At 44.1% G+C, this 21,933-nt stretch overlaps 1 protein-coding gene across 1 annotated transcript in view; it reads right to left on the bottom strand.

Moving 5' to 3' along the window:
- The window catches only part of CCDC88B (coiled-coil and HOOK domain protein 88B), a 102,020-nt gene that overhangs the window by 29,452 nt on the left and 50,635 nt on the right, over positions 1-21,933 (bottom strand). Inside the window, exons 8-12 of the mRNA XM_088480095.1 lie at positions 16,400-16,557; positions 12,172-12,253; positions 10,419-10,568; positions 9,589-9,735; positions 7,753-7,945 (exon numbers count right to left, since the gene is read on the bottom strand). Of these exons, the coding sequence (XP_088336221.1) occupies positions 7,753-7,945; positions 9,589-9,735; positions 10,419-10,568; positions 12,172-12,253; positions 16,400-16,557 (730 nt within the window). The remainder of the gene's footprint in view (positions 1-7,752; positions 7,946-9,588; positions 9,736-10,418; positions 10,569-12,171; positions 12,254-16,399; positions 16,558-21,933) is intronic.

The raw sequence follows: 21,933 nt of genomic DNA, 5'->3' as shown, positions 1-21,933 counted from the left end.
AAGCTTTCCATAATGGAATTGTCCTTGGGGCCTTCCACCCACCCTTATGTTGCATACTAAAAAGGACATGCACAGTTTAACTAACCAAGCAGTTCAGCAACATGGACTGCCACTTTTGTGGGATTAAGGTGGCTAACAGCGTTGTTAATCATCTCTGCACTGGGAAGATGTCATTATCATCCTCACCCTCATGAGTGTAAACATCACACCCAATATTGGCTCATCCCCACTGGAATCCACGCTGTGTGCTGGGCTGCTGTGAGGGAGGGGGGGGGCGGCGTCGGACTCGGGCCCCCGCCGGGCCCCTCAGGAAGCCCGGGCCCGGGTAGTCTGTACCCGCTCCCCCCCCTCTCGGCGCCCCTGGTGCCGAGCGGCAGGGCCATGTATGAACGGTCATAACGCATGACCGTTCGGCCGGCTGTAGCTGTCGTTATCGACAGCTACAGCCTGGCACCAGCCTATCCCAACAGCAGGGACAGCGCTGTCCCTGCGGCGGCTGCCAGCTCCACACGTGGATCTCATGATACTTGCGAGATCCCGCGTATGCTCAGTGGAGCCGGCCGGGAAGAGACACAGCGCATCAGCACTAGGTTGATGCGCTCAGGGGCGTAGAGAGCCACGCCGGGCCCCGGTAAAGAGGGGGCGTGACCTAATTTCAGAAGGTGTGGCCACGCCCCCTTAAAAAAAAAAAGAGTTTTGCAGCGCCACGAAGCCCGGGCTCGGGTAAACTCTACCCACTCCCCCCCCTCTCGGCGCCCCTGGATGCGCTGCGGTCTCTAACAGGTAGCGCCGGAGGGGGTAGTTAACGCTCCCCCTCTCCGGCCGATGAGATGTTCTTACATCTCATCGGTAGTGCTTCCTGCTTCGCCTCGGTAAACAGGCGAAGCGGGAAGCGGTACATGCCGCTATAATACATCTACCTCCTTGGCTGATCAATTGATCAGTCAATATATCTGACAGTGTGTACCCAGCATTATAGAAGTCTCTGTACTTTGTTGCAGTTGGCGGCAAAGGTCTTCCTCAGAATTTGTAGTTCATTTTTATGATCATGAGTTTTTCCACATTATAAGGAATTAGCCTCCTATGCCGATCGCTCAGAAGGTTCCTGGCTGTGCTAACTGCTAAACACTCTTTCCGAGTATACACTGGAGGGTGGGCAGCTTAAGGACACCAACGCTAGTTTGTACAAGAGGCTCCAAATTGCATTTATTTCCTCCCCATAATCAAAAGGACTGTGAGACATGCTAAGTTGTACATTGTCATTAAAATAATCCACCACTATCCTATTAATATTTAGGGGCGTTTCAGTTCTGTGTGTTGACAGCGATTGGAGGGAGCTTACCGGAACTATTTAATTCAGTGTGCTGTTAGGGCGACTAAAGGAGGGTGCGAGGAGAAATCTGATTAAAGTGCCAGCTGCGTGGCTGTTTTCCGACTTAGCGCAGCACTAACAGGCTTGCGGCCAGCACTATAGTCAGAAATGCCGGTTCTCACGATTAAACACTCTGACCAGATATCAAAATTGTGTTTACTTTGGTGCGCTGAGTTGACACATCATCCACATCCCCAGTGGGTCTCTTGGAAAAGATCAGTTTTTTCCTGGCAGAACTTTTGCAGGAGAAACTGAAGCAGAAGACGTCATCGTGTCATGTGCAATTTGAGCTGACAACTTGCTGGCAAGGAGTTCTTTACAACTCTTAAGATCTGTGTCAGTTAGAAAAACATTTTGAATGACTTAAACCTAGGATCAAGCATGGTTGCCAAAATGTAGTGATCCAATTGCAAGATCTTAACAACTGTTTGGTCCTGGCGAAGAAAATAGAGAAGCTGATCTATAAGTCCAACATACACTATGTAGACAAACGTGACTGGACACCTCCATGCAAGTGAAATGCATGCCATGCATACCATTGCACACAAGTTTCAAATGGCCACTAATGTAGAGGTTTTGACAAGAACAATTCATAGGGAGGCCCATGCACTTGCAGTTCTATGGAAACAACTAATGTTTTCATCAGGACAACAATGCCACCTGTCATGTTTTAGGGCGACACTGGGCTGGTATACAGAAAATTCGGTAATCTGGACGGACTGGCCAGCTCAGAGTTCAGATCATAACCCCATTGAGAACCTCTGGGACGAATTGGAGCGCCAGGTGTGCTCTAGTGTCTTAGTTGGTGTGAGGATACGGGGTTCTCTCAATCACCCAGACACCGAGCAGATGAAACCAAAGTGATGGTTTATTTTTCTACAGCACACAGAAATAAATAATATATAAGGACAAGAGATAAATACAGTGAACAGACAATTTGCAGGTAGCAGTCCAGATAGGGCCAGTCTCAGCAGCGTATAGTCCCAGAACAATTCCACGAAATAGCTAGAGATGCACAGTCTCACCGGAGAAACTATTACCCAATCCACACAGCAGTAATAGCGTATTCGTCCACCCCAGCATTTCCAGGATACGACCCAGTCAAAACTATCACCAATTACACAGCAGTGAATAGCGTTTGAGTCCATCCAAGCATTTCCAGGATCCCACACAGTAGAAACTATCACAGATCACACAGCAGTGATATAGTATTCATCCACACAGAATTTCCAAATGTATACATCCACACAGGACAGGCGATGCGTTCCACTAAGCACCTTGGCAGAAAGTCCCTTCTTAGCCAAGGTCAGTGACCAACATGCGGAGCTGCCTTTGGTGACTTCTTTTGAAAGCTTCCAATTTCCCACGGTTCTTGTGACCACCCAGGGGAGTTGCACCGTTCCCTGATTGGTGTGGGTCTCTTATATCCGACCTCCCCCAGATATTACTTCCCTGACGAACACCTGCTGGGTTGGCTCTGTCCAGTCTGCCAGACTCCAGTGAGACACAAAAGGCAGGCAAATGGAAGGAGGTGTACGTCCAGAGTGTCCCCTGTGGAGGTAGAAATTAACTCAGGAGGTCTTTTGTGCTGTGAGGTGTTACATTGCTCTACTGGTTATGAATAAAACAGACATATGGACAAGGCTAAACATAAGGTCTTTTGTTCTGTGAATGAACACACATACACTAGCAGACAGGTAGGGGAACACAAAGGGCTAAAAAGTTAATTAATCACTGCAGGGACTGAGATGCTGTAAATACATTTTTAACACATATCTCATTTCCTTAACGTTGGTCACTGTACTTGAGGCGGAATGGCAAAACATACCGCCTGCTGTTGTCCAGGAACTTGTGGACAGTTTGCCAATAAGGGTGTCTGCAGTAATCACTGCACGTGGTGGACCTACAAAGTACTGATGTCAATAAAATCTCTTTGATTTATTTGCTGTCAGTGCCCAAACACTTTTGTCTACATAGTGCACTTACTGAAATATCTTTGTTTCATCTACTTCTTCAGTTTTTCTAGCTACTTTTCCAGTAGGTTTATTAAGGCAATCACCTGACTCAAGCTGGCAGTGTTTGAACTCACTTCATTTGTTACTACTTCAATTGGTTTCAGTATCTTACATAAAACAGAGGGCCTGATTCAGACCCGCTCGCGAGTGCTCGCAAGCGGGTCGATGTTGCCCAAGTGCGCATGCGCACGACGGAGGCGGCTCCGTCGTGCGCATGCACGAGACCCGAATAACGATGGCCAAGCCATCGTTATGGGTCTCGCACCAAAGGGGGCATGCTGTCGATGTTGATTGACAGCACGCCCCCTTTGGTGGGCATGGCGGGGGCGTGGCTGCCCAGATGGAGGCATTCCCATGGGAACGCCTACCGTCTGGGGCCGGCCCCACTGACATCACTAGTGATGTCAGTAGGAGTGCTTTTGGCTCTGATAGAGCCAAAAGCACTCCAGGGCTTGCGGCAGCGAGACCCTACCGCAGGGTCTCGTCACAAGCCCGATGGTCGTGATGGTCTTGACCATCGCGACCATCATTTTGGCCGCTCACTATAGCTGTGGGTGGTCACCCACAGCTATGCGAGCGGCCAGGAGGCCGCTCCAAATAATAAGAGGGCCGGCCCTGATTCAGAGCGAACGCTCTGTCAGAGCGTCCGGCTCTAAATTAGGGCCAGAGTGTTTTCTCCAGTGTGTTAGACTAAGGTACAGTACATTCTCCTTCCTCTCCCTATGTAATGGTTTGTTGTGTAGGTTTGGATGATTTGTTGCTGTTCCTCTATTCGCTAAAGCATATAAAGGATAGAATTCCATCTGGTTACTACCTCTTGCTTCAGTTGGTGGCATGGCAATTGAACTGTTCATGCGTTGCTAAATGCTGAAAATGTCCACAATATTTTCTAGACACAGAGAGCATCTTCTGCAAGCCCGTTTAAATTTTTAAAACATTTTGAACCATCAAGTTTACTTACCCAGGTGTAATTCTCTCACAATGGGCCTGATTCACTACCGTATGCAACTGCGATTATGCACACAATCGGCCGATTGTTACATTCTGCGCATGTGTATGCATCGCAGTGAGTGTGCACAAACTAGCTACTGCGATAGGGACTGCGATTGCAGTGACTAGACAGACCCATCGCAGAGTGATTGACAGGAAGTGCCGTTTGTGGTCAGACGAACGCAGGCGTGCCAGTGCGTTTCAATGCTGTCGCAAGGGCATGCATCAATTATCCACTACAATGCCCTACGCAGTCTGAGGTCTCATAGTGTGCATGGTTATTAGCAATTTTGAGTAAGGTCAGACCTTGTGAGTGTGTGCATGAGGCTGCGATGGTACTCGATTGTACCGATGGTTTCACAGTCTTGCTAAACATTACGGATGTGTGGTAAGTAAAGTGGGCGTGCTTGTGTAGTGTTGCGAGGGAATAGCGATCACAATGAATTAGCATACTATCACAGTTGAACTGCGTGCATAATAGCTATTACATTCACAGTTGCATACGGTAGTGAATCAGGACCAATGTTACATGCGTTATCAGAAATGTCAAATCCTGAGGAGAGTCCTAGCAGGGTAAGCCATTTTTATATAATATCTCTGAGTTTTACTAACAGGTTGATACCGGTATGCCTCTTAGTGAAGCCGATGATACAGAGAGTAGCCTGGCTGTGAATGAGCTGGCGTTCTGTGTTAGATGCTGCTGCTGAAGGCGATACACCCGCCCAGTGGGCTGGCACAGTCATGTAATTTTTGTTTGACCAGTAGCACTTGTCCACATATCTGTGGTTAAGTGGATAGTGGGTACAATGGCATTTTTTAGGCCAAGAACTAGTTTTCTTTTAACGTCACGGTACAGGCGAGGATCTGCTGTTCTTGTACAATGGAATTGAGATGGAATTTGTTGTTGGGGACACAGGACCTCAATTAACTATCTAAAACCACATGCATTGATGGTAGATATTGGATGCAGATCTAATGCTAGCATAGCTGCCATGGCTTCAGTGATCCGCTGAGCAACTGGATGGCTGCTTTCATACTTGCTTCCTCTTGCAAAGGATTGTTTCACAGTCAATTGTTGTTTAAAACTAATCTTCTTGGTCCCCTTTTGGGATGAAAATTCACCCCGCAGCAGCAGCAGCCCTAGCGTGCAAGGATTCTTCTGGGGAATCTTGGACAGGGGAGGAGCCCGCTAGCCTTCCTAAATTGGATGCAGGAGGACTACCTTCGATTATTAAAGCATTAATGAGGAGATTGATGATGAAGGTGTTGGCGGTGGAGATTACATGAGCTGGGATCTAGCTGAGAGCTAGGAGTTAGCTGATGCTGGACTGCTTCTTATTATTTTACCAAATTTTTTAGCTTTTTCCAAAAGTGGTGGTTGACTTTATTTGACACAAACAACATCATCAACATCCTCATCAGTGTCAGATACACAAATATCCCCCCACCCTGTCGCACTTCCACAGCAGCATCCTCAATTTCTATGTTACCATCTTTACTTGCTGCTCATTCCCACACTTGCAGAGGGTGCAGAAATGGTGGAAGGAGACTTCTCTAAGAGTAAAGGGTCAGAAATATCAGACTCACCCATATCACTCGTGGATACACTTAGGGGTATATTTACTAATGTGAGAGTTTTCAGAAGTGGGGATGTTGCCCATAGCAACCAATCAGATTCTACTTAACATTAATCTATCACCTTCTAGAAGATAATAGCTAGAATCTGATTGGTTGCTATGGGCAATATCTCCACTTTTAAAAACCCACACTTTAGTAAATATACCCCTTAGAGTGAGGTGTTTCCTGTGAGGTTTTAGAAGATGCCTGACTATATTTGGCCACAGCTTCTGCAATAGGCATTTTAGTGCATGAAACATCATTAGCAGGACCACCACCAGTGTGTGTGATTTTGTGGATGGAAAATTGCCAATTTTAAGTCTTTCAGCAGTATTTTCTCCCTTTCTTATTAGAGGTGATGTTTATTTTAACATTGAGAAATATTGTTTAGATTTCAGGTGCCCTTTCTTAAACTTTATTTCCCCTGTACCACCTTAGTAGATGTTGAAGTACTACCATGACTGCTGCCAGAGCACTAGTACTGAGTTGCTGCTCCTGCTCTTCTATCGACTGATCCATATCGACTCACAGTGTTCCTAGTATAAGAGTGGCACCTTAATGATGTTATATTTTTTAGCACACAAGTTTTATCATTTTAATTTTTGATAACAGTGCCTGAACACACAACCAGGGGCTCCGAGAGGGAGGGGAGTGAGCACTAATTACTGGAGGGGCCCGGTGAGGGACCGCGTCCGACAACACCCCCCCTCCCTTCTACCTGTCAGCAGCCCAGCACACGCTGCTGTGTGCTGGGCTGCAGTGGAAGACTGTAGCAGCAGTCTCCTTTGTCTGTGGTGGGGGAGCAATCACACTCACCGCACCCCCGCCTGGATTTGCGCCGGGCTGAGGGGGTCACAGCGCCCCCTCCCTGATGGGTAGCACCGCAAATAAATGTGTTTTCTTATTTTTATCCCGAATGGGGCATGGCCACACATCCAGTGATTAGGTCACGCCCCTTCCCCTGGGCCCAGGCTGGCTCTCTACGGCCCTGCACACAACATAGTGCCTCACAGCACCCCTAGTAATGGTGGCACCCTAATGGCATAATATTTTTTAACACACAAGTGCTATATTATTTTAAAAAATGTAACAGTGCCTGAAGGCCCTCAACAAGCTGCCTCACAGAGCCGCTAGTATAAGCTGGGTGGTACCCTAAAAATTAAGTTATATTTTTGAATGCACAAGTTTTATATTATTTTTATTATTTTTTACTGTGCAAAAACACTCAACAAACTGCCTCACAGTGCCAGAGTATAAGCCGGGTGGCACCCTAATAGTAACGATGACGTTATAATAGTCTTTTTTTTGTTTGATAAAACCGTGCCCCAGTAGACTTTTTAAGTAACACAGTGCTGCAGTCCACTCCTATGGCATTTATTTTGTGCCTCACAGAGTGCTGCAGCCAGCCCACAGTACACAGTGTTCCTGCCTTAACACAACAGTGCTCCTAATCGTTTTTGTTTTTTTGCATACAAAGTGCCCCTATACCAACACTCTATCCCTCCGGTCTCCATTGTGAAATGGCGGCTCAACACAAGGAAGGGACTTTAATATGCAATCCAAAACACGCGAGATCCCGCACCAGGAAGATGCCACTTTCCCTTGTTTTGGGATCTGAGCCTGGCATGAAGACCTGAGCCCTGGCTTGGTTCAACCCGGAACCCCTAAGTTCGGGTGTGTTCAGTTTCCACGGATTCAGTTTCCACGGAAACCGGACCGCACATCTCTAATTTTCATATTGCAATTATCAATACTTACATTCAACATCTGTCTCCTGTCTCTCCCAGCAAGTGACATGCTCTCTTTCCCATTTTGAGACCGTCTCTCCTTCGGTCTCATACACTCTTTCCCAAACTTGAGATGCCTCCTCCCTTAGTATTCGTATCTCCTCTGCTAAAGTTAGGTTATCCTGGAGCAGGCACTGCACTCTTTGCGACTCTGAGTCTCTCTCCTGCAAGACAGATTCAGTCTCATAAAGAAAAGATACAAATAACAAATAAGCAAGGCATTCCCAATAAGACATACAAGGCCTCAATCAGAGTTCAATGTAAACGAAGGTTACGCCTTTTTGCCTACTCAATTTGCTCTCTTTTTACCGGCACATATGCGTCTTTTTGTGATGTGCGTCTTTCTGTGATGTGCGTTGTTTGCCTTGGCAGCTCGGTAGCATTTTACACTAGTTACAATTCCATACGCCAAGGAGACCGGAACTGAGGTTGGAGGGGTGTATAGATGCAGCCAATTATGATAAGGGCATGTCAACATGATATGCAGCTACGATGAACAAGACACTGATGCAAATTATACTAATGCTGCAGGAGGCATCTGAGGATAAAAGACGCCCACTACAATAAGGCATCACAGATCCAAATGCTGCATCCGAAGATGCAGCATCAGATCACTGTTGCGACCATCAGTCACAACATTGGCCATCTAACTAAGCCTAAGGCTACTCAGACTGGCTGTCTCAGCTCAATAGCCGAGGCCAGCAAAACTGCATTGGAAGACTCAGACACTGGCCTCACCACTCAAAGAAAATGGGGCCGACCCGCCCTCGTTTTCAGGAACGCTGACCGATGCCATCCATTTCCCACCCCCAATCGGCAGCAGCATGTCAATTATACTGCGGTTTAAGGGCACCGTGACCGTAGTCGCAGAAAGAGACCTGCACATGCGCAGAGCAGATCCTGTGCACATGTAGATACGCCAACTATCTCTGAATCAGGCCTTGTTACTATAGTTATGTAAAGCAAGAAATCAGCTTGAGAGCTCCCCAAACACGATCAATTCTCAGAATTAAATTAAATTAATCTAAACAATTCAGAATTTCAGGAATAAAACACATTTTTGTTCAGTGTTGGCAGTGGGGTAAAATAAATAAGGATAAAGGGTACATAAAGCATTTACTGTAATATTTTGGTGGATGGGGTGCGGTATAGTAGCTACATGAGCCAGTAGTTACTTTATCGGTGTCAGGGGGTTGAGCTAGACGGAACCAATGAATCTTGGTTGATCACTCGTACACAAAAGAGCAGAAATTAGAGGGTTTCACATTGTCCAACACCCAAAATTCAATCATTCTTCTAAGCATAGTAATCTTAGCCAGGCTAGACAATGAACCTGAAGGCTCCTAAACCATTTCCATACAGAAGATAGGAAAATAGAATAATAAATCAGTATACACTGCTAACCTGCCACGTGTGGGCTAATGTGTGTTTGGAATCCAAGATGTGAGAAAACGCCAATGGTTTATAATGAATCATTCATCTAACATAAAAGTGAAGGGAATCTTTGTAGTTACATTTCCTATAATCTGCTCACAGAACCGGGGCCTATATTGCTGTTTATACGGACAAATGTCGGATGTCCAGATACAAGTTAACATAGAGCATGATGATGATACACATCTAAGCACAGAACATAGCACATCATTCTCAAAAGTTCTGGGAAAGACAATTGAGTGTCATTTCCATACTTCATCCAGTCTTGAACAGGCTTTTTAAATGACTCAAATATTCTCATGTTTAATACATGGAAATATGAGAAAGGTGATTTTATTGTGCTGGGATATTATATAATGTATGAATATTATACCATTTCAGCTCTCTTGAGTCTCTCTTCTAGCGAGTGCTTTTCCCTCTCACACATGCGCAGTTTCTCAGAACGCTCTCTTTCTGCAGAAAGCTGATGCTCTAACACTTCTTTATCTTCCAGTAGACTCCTTGTGAATTCTTTCTCCTCCTGTAAGTAGACTCCAGATTAAGGCTCTGCTTTCAAATATCACTGGCTTCCACATTTGTTATTTAGCTTAAAAATGTTTGTAAAGTGCTTTATTATAACACATTACATTCTCTCCCCAGTGATGTATCCAATATTATAATATTCAGCAACTGTATGTCTCAATATCTCAATACAGAACTAGCTTGGTGGCACAGAAATAAATATATATATATTTATATATACATATATATATAATATATATATATATATATATATATATATATATATATATATATATATATACAAAGTATAGACGGCGGCACTCACAGGTCTTTCACTTCAATTAACGTACAGGACTCCTTAGGTCATATTCCAACGTTTAAATCTCATTTATTCGAGATTTTCCCTGAGGAGTCCTGTACGTTAATTGAAGTGAAAGACCTGTGAGTGCCGCCGTCTATACTTTGTTTTATCTGCCACGGAGGATAACAACCCCCGGGGAGGGCACCAAGGCAAGGTATATAGCCAGCTAACACGGAGTGCCGGTTTGTTCTATTGTATATATATATATATAATATATATATATATATATAATATATATATATATATATATATATATAGTACTGTACATACATACATAGACACATATACATATATAAATAATTTAGGAATATATTTATGTTATTCGCCTTGACTTGGCAGACCTGCAAGGAACGCTGGTAGATGTCCATGGTGCGCAGTTTATCTGTGAGAGTGTTTACTTGGGCTTCCGAGCGTCGCGAGCGCTCTCTCAGTGCATCAGCCTCATCACGGTAACCACGAGAGAGAGCAGCCAATTGAGAGAACTCACGGACCTATGAAAGAGTAAGGAACTAAGATATCAGTGCATTGCTATGGCAATAGAAGTAACGTTAAATGTTAGAGAAAGAAAAAATTATAAAATACTTGAAACTTTATATTTTCCTAAAAATAGATTTCATGTGCAAGTAGACTAACTGAATTAGGGGCATATGTATCAAAGCTTGATGGGAGATAAAAAAAATTGTGAAATATAAATCACCAACCAATTAGCTCCAAACTATAATTTCTTAAACACAGCCTGCAAAATGTAAGTTAGAAGCTGATTGGTTGGTGATATATATCTCACATCAAGCTTTGATATATGCCCCTTAGTGTGTAGTAAATTTATATGCAAATAAGAGAGGCAACGGTTCAGCCGTATCACACGTAATCCAGTCATACTAACACTATAGAATGCGAATTGCTGCCTCTCCTGGTTACATATATATTTACTGCACTCTATTTTATGAGAACTATCAGTTTGAGCGCTTCTGTGTTATCCACTTGTGTGTTTAGTAACTCAGCTATTTAAATGACCATCATTTAGGAATGCTCCTGCACATACATTTAATATGGGGGCAATTCAATTGTTGGTTGCTCCCATCTAAACTGCACAAGAGATATTGAATTGTTTGCGTGACCAGCCCTTTTCTCATGAGAGAATGCACGGGATTAGCCGCATGAAGCAGCAATAAATGCAGCCTTGGGTCGGATCGTGCAAAGCAACTGAATGGCTCCTGTGCAGTTTAGACGGGAGCTACAGGTGCTACAGTACAAACAACTGAATCGTCCCCATGGCGTTTCTATTCTGACTCCACATCTCTCCAGTAACGTAGCTAACTATTAGCAAGGGATGTAGTCAGCATGTTGACAATCACAATTTGGACAGGTAAAGGTGCATACTGTAATAGTAAGACTATTAGAGAAAAATAAAAATGGCACCTCACACTTTTTTTTGGTTGGTATATAACCAGAGGCGTCAAAGGGTCTGGTGACACCCGGTGCGCACTCTGACTATACCTGTGCGCCGGAGGCACCCTCGCGTCTGAAAGGAGGCATGACCTAAAATAAAGGGCATGGCCTCACGGGGGATCCTGATTACTTCACTCTGGGGGCATCCCAGCATCGCCAGAGATGTTGGGCTGTAAGTACTGTCGGCTCTCCTTCTATGACAGGAGCCGGGTGCTGCAGGGGAATGTCACGCTGCAGCACCCGGCTCCTGTCATGGCATTTTGGTGTCACCCCTTCCGTGGGTGACACCCGGGTGAGGCCCACAGCCCCGCACCACCCTCATGACGCCACTGTATATAACCCCAAGGAAAAAAAGAGCGGGCACTATAATTATATGCTACAAAGGGAGGATGACACAATGAGGAAGGATTGATGAATATATAACTTACATCATCATCTAGATCAGTGGTTCTTAAACTCGGTTCTCAGGACCCCACACAGGTCATGTTTTGCAGATCACCCAGCAGGTGCACAGGTGTATTCATTACTCACTGACATGTTTTAAGAGATCCACAGGTGGAGCTAATTATTTCACTTGTGTTTCTGTGAGGAGACCTGGAAAACATGCACTGTTTGAGAACCTGTGATCTAGATATTATACTGTACCTGCTGATGCATTTTCCTTAACTCCACCTCCAGCAGCTGCACTTGCTGCTGACTGTCAAGTAATTCCTCAGACTTTTCTTCCCTTTGGAAACAGAAAGAGAGAGGTAAACATTACACAGTAATCTGCTCTATGTTATACTTACAGTGCACTAGTCACCTGAGTGATTACTAGTGATCTGATTACAATAAGTATTAGTGCAACCTGCTAAATGTTTTCCCTGTAAATGATGTACTGTGCACCTTCTTAGCCTATTGTATCATAGAACTCCACCAAGTAGCAGCTCCTTATTCACAAAAGAGAGACGTGTACTAATCCTTGGAGGGAGATAAAGTGGAGAGAGATAAAGTACCAACCAATCAGCTCATACTTGTCTTCTTTCAAACTGTGGGTGGGATGCGGCAAGGCGACAAATGCGCTCTAACCCCAAAAATGCGGGTTTGACCGCATTTCTCATATGCACCAAGCCCCAGAATGCGATGCTTGGTTGTGGTGGCAAGCTCCATCTTCCTGATGGCGTTACCCATAGAAGCCTATGGGCTTCTTTCCGCAGGGTGCTGTAAGAGGGATCCGATCGGATTCCTCCCAGCACCCCCCTGCGGCACGCGCATCCTGAGGGGCTTCTGGGTCATAGACCCGGAAGTCCCTCCATCGCAAAGGGCCGCTCTTACCGAGAGAGCGGTCCTTTATGGTGATTGTCATGCATACCGCGTTACCAATGACTGCATGCATGCGATGACCGGCGGGATGCATCACATTCTCAGTGCTATGCGTCATGCATCCCGCCCACAGCCTGTACAGTGACAGTTAGAAGCTGATTGGTCGGTGCTTTATCTCCACTTTTTCTCTCTCCAAGGTTTGATACATCTCCCCCAAACTGTATACTTGAAAGTACAATGTACAGTACCATGTCACTAGCAGTGGCTCAAATGGCTTGGGCACCCTAACAGTTTACTTTCACCCTTCTGCTGACAGCATCTCATCCCCTTGTAAATTCTGAAGAACAGAGGAATCAGCGGATTGTCAGAAATAGAGGAGAGCTAGATCTTATATAAAAGTGACCCCTCTATAATGCTACTCACAGGAAGCCATAGCTTTGAGAAGATATCTGTGAATCAACTACGGCTTTAATGTCGATTTACAAACAGTAAGTAATGAATACATTTCATAAAGTGTCTTTTCAAAAAGAGTACGGGGAGTAAATTTACTAAGAAACGCGTCTGGCCGAGATTGCATTTTCCTGTGCGAGTTTCCACCGATTTTGCAACTCAGAGATTTACTAAAGGCAAACACACTGGTGCGAAAACACAATCATAGGCAACCAAACACGCAAATAGATGTTAATAGACCGTCGAACCAACACGCGAGTACTTTCCATAGACAGGAGTACAAGTCATCTGCCTGCCTGCGAGCTGCATGTTCTGCTGAAGCACTGCACAAATAAGTCAGATCTGTGCAGTGCTTTTGTGTATATAGTGCAGGAAACCTTGTGGGTCCTGTCATACTCTGGGAAGCGCTGTATCTACACCAGGGGTAGCCAACTCTGGTCCTCAAAAGCTATCAACAGTGCATGTTTTCCAGGTCTCCTCACAGAATCACAAGTGAAATAATTAGCTCCACCTGTGGATCTTTTCAAATGTATTAGTGAGTAATGAATACGTCTGTGCACCTGCTGGGTGTCTGGAAAACGTGAACTGTTAGTAGCTCTCGAGGACCGAGGTTGGCTACCCCAAGTCTACACTATGGGCTTGATTCATTATGGATCGCAACTGCATAAACGCACACAGTTGTGTACTGCACGTGCATTGCAGTGCGCGTGAGCGAAGGCTACACTGTGATCGCACTTCGATTACGCAGAGCACAGCAAGCCATCGCAGAGTGAGTGACAGGTAGTCAGCGTTTGGGGGTGGTGACGGAGGAGTGGTTGGAGAAACGTAGGCATGCTTGTGTGTTTGAACGTCGTTACATGGGCGTGTCTAAACTAGCCATTGTGATGGCATGCGGAGCTCGAGTATTTACAGTGTGCGACAAGGTAAGCAATTTCTAAGTAAGGTCAGGGCTGCTGTAATTCTGCGTGAAGGGCCGATGGTACTCGATGTTACCGATGTGTACACAGAACTGCAAGGTATTACGGATGTGAAATAGCGGTAGTGGGAGGCAGTGGGCATCTCTATGCTGGCAGTGCAACGGCATTGCGATAGCATTCATTAGCATATTTTCACAGCAGACCTGCATGCGATTACGGAGCTGCGATCCGTAATGAATCAGGCCTTATGTACATACAGTGCTTCTATGTCTGTGGATTAAGGTATTCAGATTGTTTTTTTTGCCAAGCCCCCTGGATCCCTACCTGGAGAAGGGGACCGACCACGCCATGATGTAGGTAAATATGTAGTGTGAGTGCGCATGAGTGTGTAATAGTTAAAATATTTGGTGTGTGAGTCTTGTCTTTATTTTTTTTTTATTTAATTCACAGTGGGGATACAGATGCCTCCGGGCACTTTCTGTCAAGGCATGGTAACACTTGTGGTTCTCCAAGTGCCACCATGCTGGGGTAGGCATGCTGGGACCAGTAGTCCCACTGTAAAGAACAATAATAATGATTATCTTTCAACATTAACCCTGACCCACCGCCAGCCCTGGGGTATTCTTGTGAGGGGGGACACATTTTTGGGGGGTCCCCACTTTCCGAGGTATCCCAGGGCTGGGATGAAAAGTTTAGGGCAGGATAATGCTTTGGCAAGGAGAACTGCGTGATGTGTGTGTCCCTGCTATGGCATTACCCCCGGCTGGTTGAGCCCGGTGCTGGTTACTGGAAATACGGGGGAACCCCACACCATTTTTCCCCAGAATTTCCAGCACCAGAATGGGCTCAGAGGTCTGGGGCTGCTTATGCTTTTTGGGGGGACCCTACACCGATTTATTTTCTATTTTTTACCTTTTATTTACACTGCTCACACACAACAGCACTGCACTGATGACACTTATCTGTGCAGTGCTCAATGGAGTCTGTTGAGAAGGGGCCAATATGACTGAGTTTGTACACGATACAACACGATCAGTATCACCATCAAATCAAAATAGACAAGCAAACACAATTTTTAGTAAATCTGTGAATTTGGTCACAAAAAACTCATACGTATCCCAGCGTTGCACAGTGTGTTTAAATACGGCCAGACACGATTCTTAGTAAATTTACCCCAGGTGTGCAATATATTTAATATGCACAAATGACTAGTACATAAGTCCATGCCTACATCATGATTTTGGCAACTGCTTCCAAAAAATGGGGATGTGAATATTTTTGCATGAATGTGGATCCCACAGGCAATTATCATGGTGGAAATTACAAAAACTGTATCTTAAAGTCCTAGATTTTATTACACGGGTATTTGTACACATTTGCTGTCTTACATCATCAAATGCACCTGGCTATCATATTAATTGTAAAAGAAAACGCCTGACTACCAGTAAAAGAATACCAGTCATTTCCTAGCAGAAAATGATCTTTAGTCACCCAACAGTCAGGAAATTGCTGTAAATATGAGCTCTCCACCCCTTTAAACTTAATAAAACACTTTTTTCTATAAAACAGACAAGTCCATAATAGCAGTTGTATGCAGTGGCGTAAGTTCATCCCAGACGCCCGGAGGCAAGTTATAATTTGGTGCCCCCCCTGTCACAGCCGCTGACACTGTAATGTAGCAATTTGCATGAAGACAAGGCTCTCTAGATAGACGAAGACAGCAGCTGATGGTCTGACATGGAGCTCTCCACTAGTGTATGGTGGTTTCTCAGGTGCCGTGAAGGGCCATGATGTTACAAGGTACATAGTTACAGCCCTAAGTGGGGTGAATATGTTGTGGACAATGGAGGAGGTGCCCCCTTCAGAGCTGGAGCCCGGCGGCAGGCGCCTCCATTGTCTCCCATAGTTCTGCCCCTGGTTGTATGGCAGAATTAGCCATTAGGCGTCAGGAGAGGAAAAAGTCCAGCAGGTAGACATGGCTGCTAATTGGTTTTTATTCCCTCTCATGAGAACATGCTAATTTACATGTTGTGGGGCTGATGCATCAAGGACTACATGTGACAGAGATTACAAACCATCTAACATGACCTTCTGCAAGATGGCATTGTGATATGTGTTATTCCTATGACAAGTACAAGGTCCATGAACATCATGACTGAGCTCTTCTACCTATCCTGCTCTTGGTACAGTCACACATCACTTACAGCTCCAGGCGTACACGCCGTAGTTTACTCTGTAGGTCTGCAATGTGCAGCGAGTGATTCTGCCATGTACTGGGTTCAGAGATCACATTTTGGGATACTGCTTGCAACCTGGCATCAATGGGTCTGGCCTGCTGGTCACATCGGAGTATAGATAGCCACTGTAAAGAGATGGCGGATGTAACAAACAGTTTAATAAATTAGATTTTAGAACAAAGATGGATGAAATATTTATTTTTGATTCATCTATATATTTATGTCTATATAATATTAGTGTAACTGTTTATTTCCTATAAAATAAAATACATATACAACTTTATTGCCGTCTCATTGATCACTGCTTGTCTCTCTTGTCAAAATTAATTATACTGCCTCATGGTTCACTTGGAGACAAGGAGAATTACACTGCAAGGTTTCAGTAACTTTCCTATATACACATACATACATACTGTACACACACACACACACACACACACTTTTGTTTACAAATGTTGCCTAGGGCAGTGGTAGCCAACCCTGGTCCTCAAGAGCTACCAACGGTGCATGTTTTGCAGGTCTCCTCACAGAATCACAAGTATGATAATTACCTCCACCTGTTGATCTTTTCAAATGTTAGTTAGTAATGAATACACCTGTGCACAAGCTAGGTGGTCTGGAAAACGTGAACTGTTGGTAGCGCACGAGGACCGAGGTTGGCTACCCCTGGCCTAGAGATACCTATGCTGTTTTTCTATTGGTGATTAGAATGAACTCCCGTTATGTGTCTGTCAAACACGCATGATGTGTTATTGCCTGTCTATAGAATGAGGTGCTACAGTTGCATGCCTTTTTATGCTGTGACTGCTGTACCTTGTATTGTGGACAGATGCACTAATGTTGTTTGGCTGCATGGTATAATTGCAGTTATCATTGATGATGAGATTTCACTATGAATTGTGTTGTATGGTGATGTAGTGGGTGTCTGCCCCATGTGACCTTTACAACATGTGACTGTCCTCCTTGCTGATTTGTTGCCTGATAGTGAAGCCTGGCTGTATTCCTCCTAGGTGGGTTGGGCCAATGGGGCTTGTGTTCCAGCATGGTGTGTGTACTAGGCATTAATCACATGGCTCTCACCTGGTAAGTAGCACATTTTCTGATGGCTTGAGCATTCTGTGGCATTCTATTTACCTTGATAAAGTTCCCACATGGGATCGAAACGTCGGACATAGCCTGAATATTTTGACACTGGTGGTATGTAACAAATAAAAATAACTGTTTACCTTCTGATATGGTGAGTGCCCTCTGAATTAGAATTTTTTTGTATATATACTGTATATATATATACAACCATTACAACTTTACTGTGTATGTATGTATATATATATATATATACATACATACACAGTAAAGTTGTAATGGTTGTGTCTGTACATAAATTTTTTTGGGAGAAATGTACTCCTTGGGACTGTGCATGAACGATGGAAGCGAAAAAAAAAAAATAATTCCGAATTTTTGTTTGTCTGTTCGTTTCGCCATCAAGCGAATATATGTGTTGTATGTGCATGTATGTGTTATCAATATTGTATAGCTTAGTCACCTAGAAAGAAACTGAGGTATGTATTATCTCAATGTGACATCAGGGAGAGAAGCAATAAAGGAAAAAACAGACACTTGACTCTCGGCTCGTGCAGTGTGCAGACTCCTCAAGCCAAAAATTACTAGATGGATATAAATATAATTTGGGACAAATATACTTTTAGTGACTGTTCATAAACTATGGAGACAAAAAATTTTATATTGGAATTTGCAAAGGCCCCTCAAGTCCAAAATGAATATATGTATTTAAATTTTATAAATATATATATATATACATATATATATATAATTATATATATATATATATATATATACACATTATATAAATATATATACACAATATATAACTATTTTGCATACCCGAATGCAAACAGTTATATATGCATGCATATATAAATACATAGACATATATTTCAAGATCTATTTTGCAGGAAAATCTATATATTAATCACTACTCAGGCAGCTTATCTTGACTCATGACGTTGCAGTATACATGTCAATCTAGTAGATTGCTCACCAAAATAAATACTACATATCATAGAGCCGCTGCTCATGTTACTTGCAACCTTAAAATGTTACTGTAGGTTAAGTGGCTTGCTCACAAGTTAGTAGCCCTAAGTATCTTTTTGTGTTAATCCCTGAAAAACTGCAAATATTGTATACAAAGACATTTTGGGATCAATGTCTACAATATAAAATATACATCACAATATTAGATGACACTACTGTCTTTGTAAAATAGTTCTGCTCAGTAGCGGCTCCAGGCACGGGCAAGCCGGTCCGTCGCCCGGAGCGCAACTGTATACAGCGCTGGGCCAGCACAGCCTAGCACTGGCCCTGGTACTGCTGAGCAATAACAGATATATATATATATATATATATATATATATATATATATATATATATATATATATATATATAGGATAGAAATGGCAGCGGCACTCCCAGGACATGTAATGTTAAAGAATGACACCGCACTGGGGTAGTTCGGACTGAACTACCCCAGTGTGGTGTCATTCTTTAACATTATATGTCCTGGGAGTGCCGCTGCCATTTCTATCCTATTTAGTTTTCACAAACTACAGAGGGCACCCGGGCAAGTATACAAGTCTATGTGGAGTGCTGGCTTTGTATTTGTCTATATATATATATATATATATATATATATATATATATATATATATATATACACATAAAAATAGAAACATGAAACTCAGCACTCACCATCATAAAATCACTCATCATAGTTCATAAATAATAATGGTTTTGGTTCATGGAGTTATCAATGCATTTAAGCCTTCAGCCTACATCACGGGACCCAATTGTTCTGCAGGTTCTGCACTCCTTATATAAAATATAACTGTGTTTGGTGCCCTCGCGTAGGTAATAAACATCAACTTGCAAAGTGCGGCACTCAGAACTTAAGTAAAAAGACATGGGAGGCGTGGCCTGACCGTTAATGGAGGAAGCCGCATCTCGTTAGAGCTCCGGGCCAGCACAGAGGAAATCTAGCCTCTATAGCCCCATCCCGGACAGCGGAGACCTCCGGACCCTTGCTTACCTTCCCCTGGCTTGTCACTGGCCCAGCGGGTGAGAGCTACGGAATCGGGAGGCGCAGTAGGCGCTTCCGCGGGTTGCAGCTGGCCTGCTGCCCCTTGAGCCGGGGCCTGGAACGCACAGACTGGCGGCTGTGGACTTCTGTCGTCGTCGTCTCTGTGGTGAGCGCCTGACAGAGTCCTCCCTGCCGCACACCGCGTGACCCCTCTCCGGCCCTCTAGCCACGGCTGCCCCGCTGCTGTGTCAGGGCTGGTGTTCCTGCTTCTGGTGACTCCCGGGAGACATCTCTGGGAGGAAGCCCCAGCGTCCTGAAGCCTCCGGCAGCCATCTTTGATTTCCTCCCACGCTGCTGCTGGTTATTGCTGCTGGGATACTAGCAGTGCAACCCCGCTTGCTGACAGGAATATCTGCTATCTGCTGCCTGTGACTCCCTGGAGTAAGGGGAGGGTGGTGAGTCCCTGATGGGAGATTATATTGTATCTCTATATACCACTGCTTCACCTGCTCCATTGTCACGTGACCTGTTGGCCCTTCTCTCTATGTCTGGAGCTCCTATATGACCACCTACACATACCCAGTTTATTTTTCACTAGCCTAACAGGTTCAATCCATATCAGCTACTTGCCCTGACATTTTTTACTTTTGTGCTGGTGGATATTTGCCATTTACTCTACGCTGGCTCCCTCTTGTGGTCTTCTGTGATAATTACATCAAGTACTAATTGCAGCCACAATTAGCGAACCTCCATGTGCTATTATATTTTCTGCCAGCCTCTCACACTCTTTTTTCTGAGGCTAAAATTCTCCTGGATGGTGCTTCTCTGGAGTTAAAGATGTTCGCTTAATATTATCACCCAACTTGCCTGGATTATTATTGTAGAGCCCTGTGTCTCAATTTTTATACCGTGGGTTTTTTTTTTAATTTATTTATTTTTTATTTGTATTATTTCACTATGTCGCAGAGAGGTAAGAAACCTCCACCATCCTCTGCAAATTTTTTCGGATCTAAATCCAAGGGTTCACAGAGTTCGTCATTACCCCCAGAATCCCCCTCCTCCCCTTGCTCATCCGAAGCTGGTATTGATCCTCAAATTCAAGCGGTTATGACTGGTTTGTTGGAGGGAGTTCAATCCGCATTCAAGCAAGAACTGTCAAAAGCTATAACAGAATTTAAATCAGAATTGACATCTCTTGGCAACAGAACGGAAGCGCTGGAATCTAAATCGGACGACTTATGCCGCTCCCAAAATCGTCTTGATAAAGAACTCTCTAGACTTCATGATGAGGTGGAGACACTCAAAGAAAGACATGAGGACCAAGAGAATCGTTCTCGTCGCAACAACCTACGTATCCGTAATATAGCAGAATCAGTCCTTGGTCCCTCCTTACCGTCATTTCTAAAAGACTTTTTTCAACACTTAGTTCCAGCCCTTACAAATGAAGATTGTTTATGTGATAGAGCCCATAGAGCACTCCGATCGAAGCCCTCTCCTACTCAACCTCCTAGAGACATCATAGTTCGCCTGCACTATTTTCGTTCAAAGGAAAGGATCTTGTTAGCTACTCGAGACTCTCCAGTGATACCTTTCCAAGATATGCAGTTACAAATCTTCCAGGACCTGGCTCCTTCTACTATTCAGAAACGGCGGGATCTTCAGCCAGTCACTAAGATTCTATGGCAGCATGAAATCCGATATCGCTGGGGATTCCCCTTTATGCTTCAGGTTTCAGCAAACAACACTGTGCATAGTGTCAAGGCCCTCACTCAAGGTCAAGATTTATTAGCCAAGCTTAATCTTCTTCCGACTCCGACTTGTTTTTGTTTGTTTTGTTTTGTTTCTATATATTGACACAGGTTTATGATCCCTGTATTACAGGGATTTTTGTTTGATTTGGTTTTAGCCGATCTTATATTTAAGGGTCCAGGCAGTCCTGATTCTATTGGACGGTCCTTTCACTACCCCCCATGCTCCCTTTAATATTTTTGTTTAATGTTATGTTGATTGATATTATTGCGGTCCTTGATTGGGACCCAATTTACCAGGGTTGTTACCCAAATGGGTTCTCTGTTTCACTTTTTTTTTTTGTGTGTGTGCCTTTCTTTCTCTGTGGCTCTCTTCTGTTTTTTTCCAATTTTTTTTCCTTCTGTCCCTAAGGGTGGCTCTATTTGGGCCAAATTTTTGACTCATTATATCTGTGTGTTATGTCTGTAGCACCTCTTTATATATTTTTCCATGTCTCTTAAATTGCTATCAATTAATGTAAACGGTCTTAATTCTCCTAAGAAACGTACTGTTCTCTTGGGGGCTTGTAGGAGGGAGAAAGCCGATGTTGCATTTCTACAAGAGACGCATTTTACGGGCCCGCATTCTCAGCTCCGAGGTAGGTGGTTTGCCCAGACCT

Source organism: Taudactylus pleione, unplaced genomic scaffold (assembly GCF_031769625.1).
Source record: "Taudactylus pleione unplaced genomic scaffold, aTauple2 ptg000250l, whole genome shotgun sequence".
Classification (NCBI taxonomy): domain Eukaryota; kingdom Metazoa; phylum Chordata; class Amphibia; order Anura; family Myobatrachidae; genus Taudactylus; species Taudactylus pleione.
Note: the sequence above shows the minus strand (reverse complement) of the source record. Positions and strands in the feature narration are given on the sequence as shown.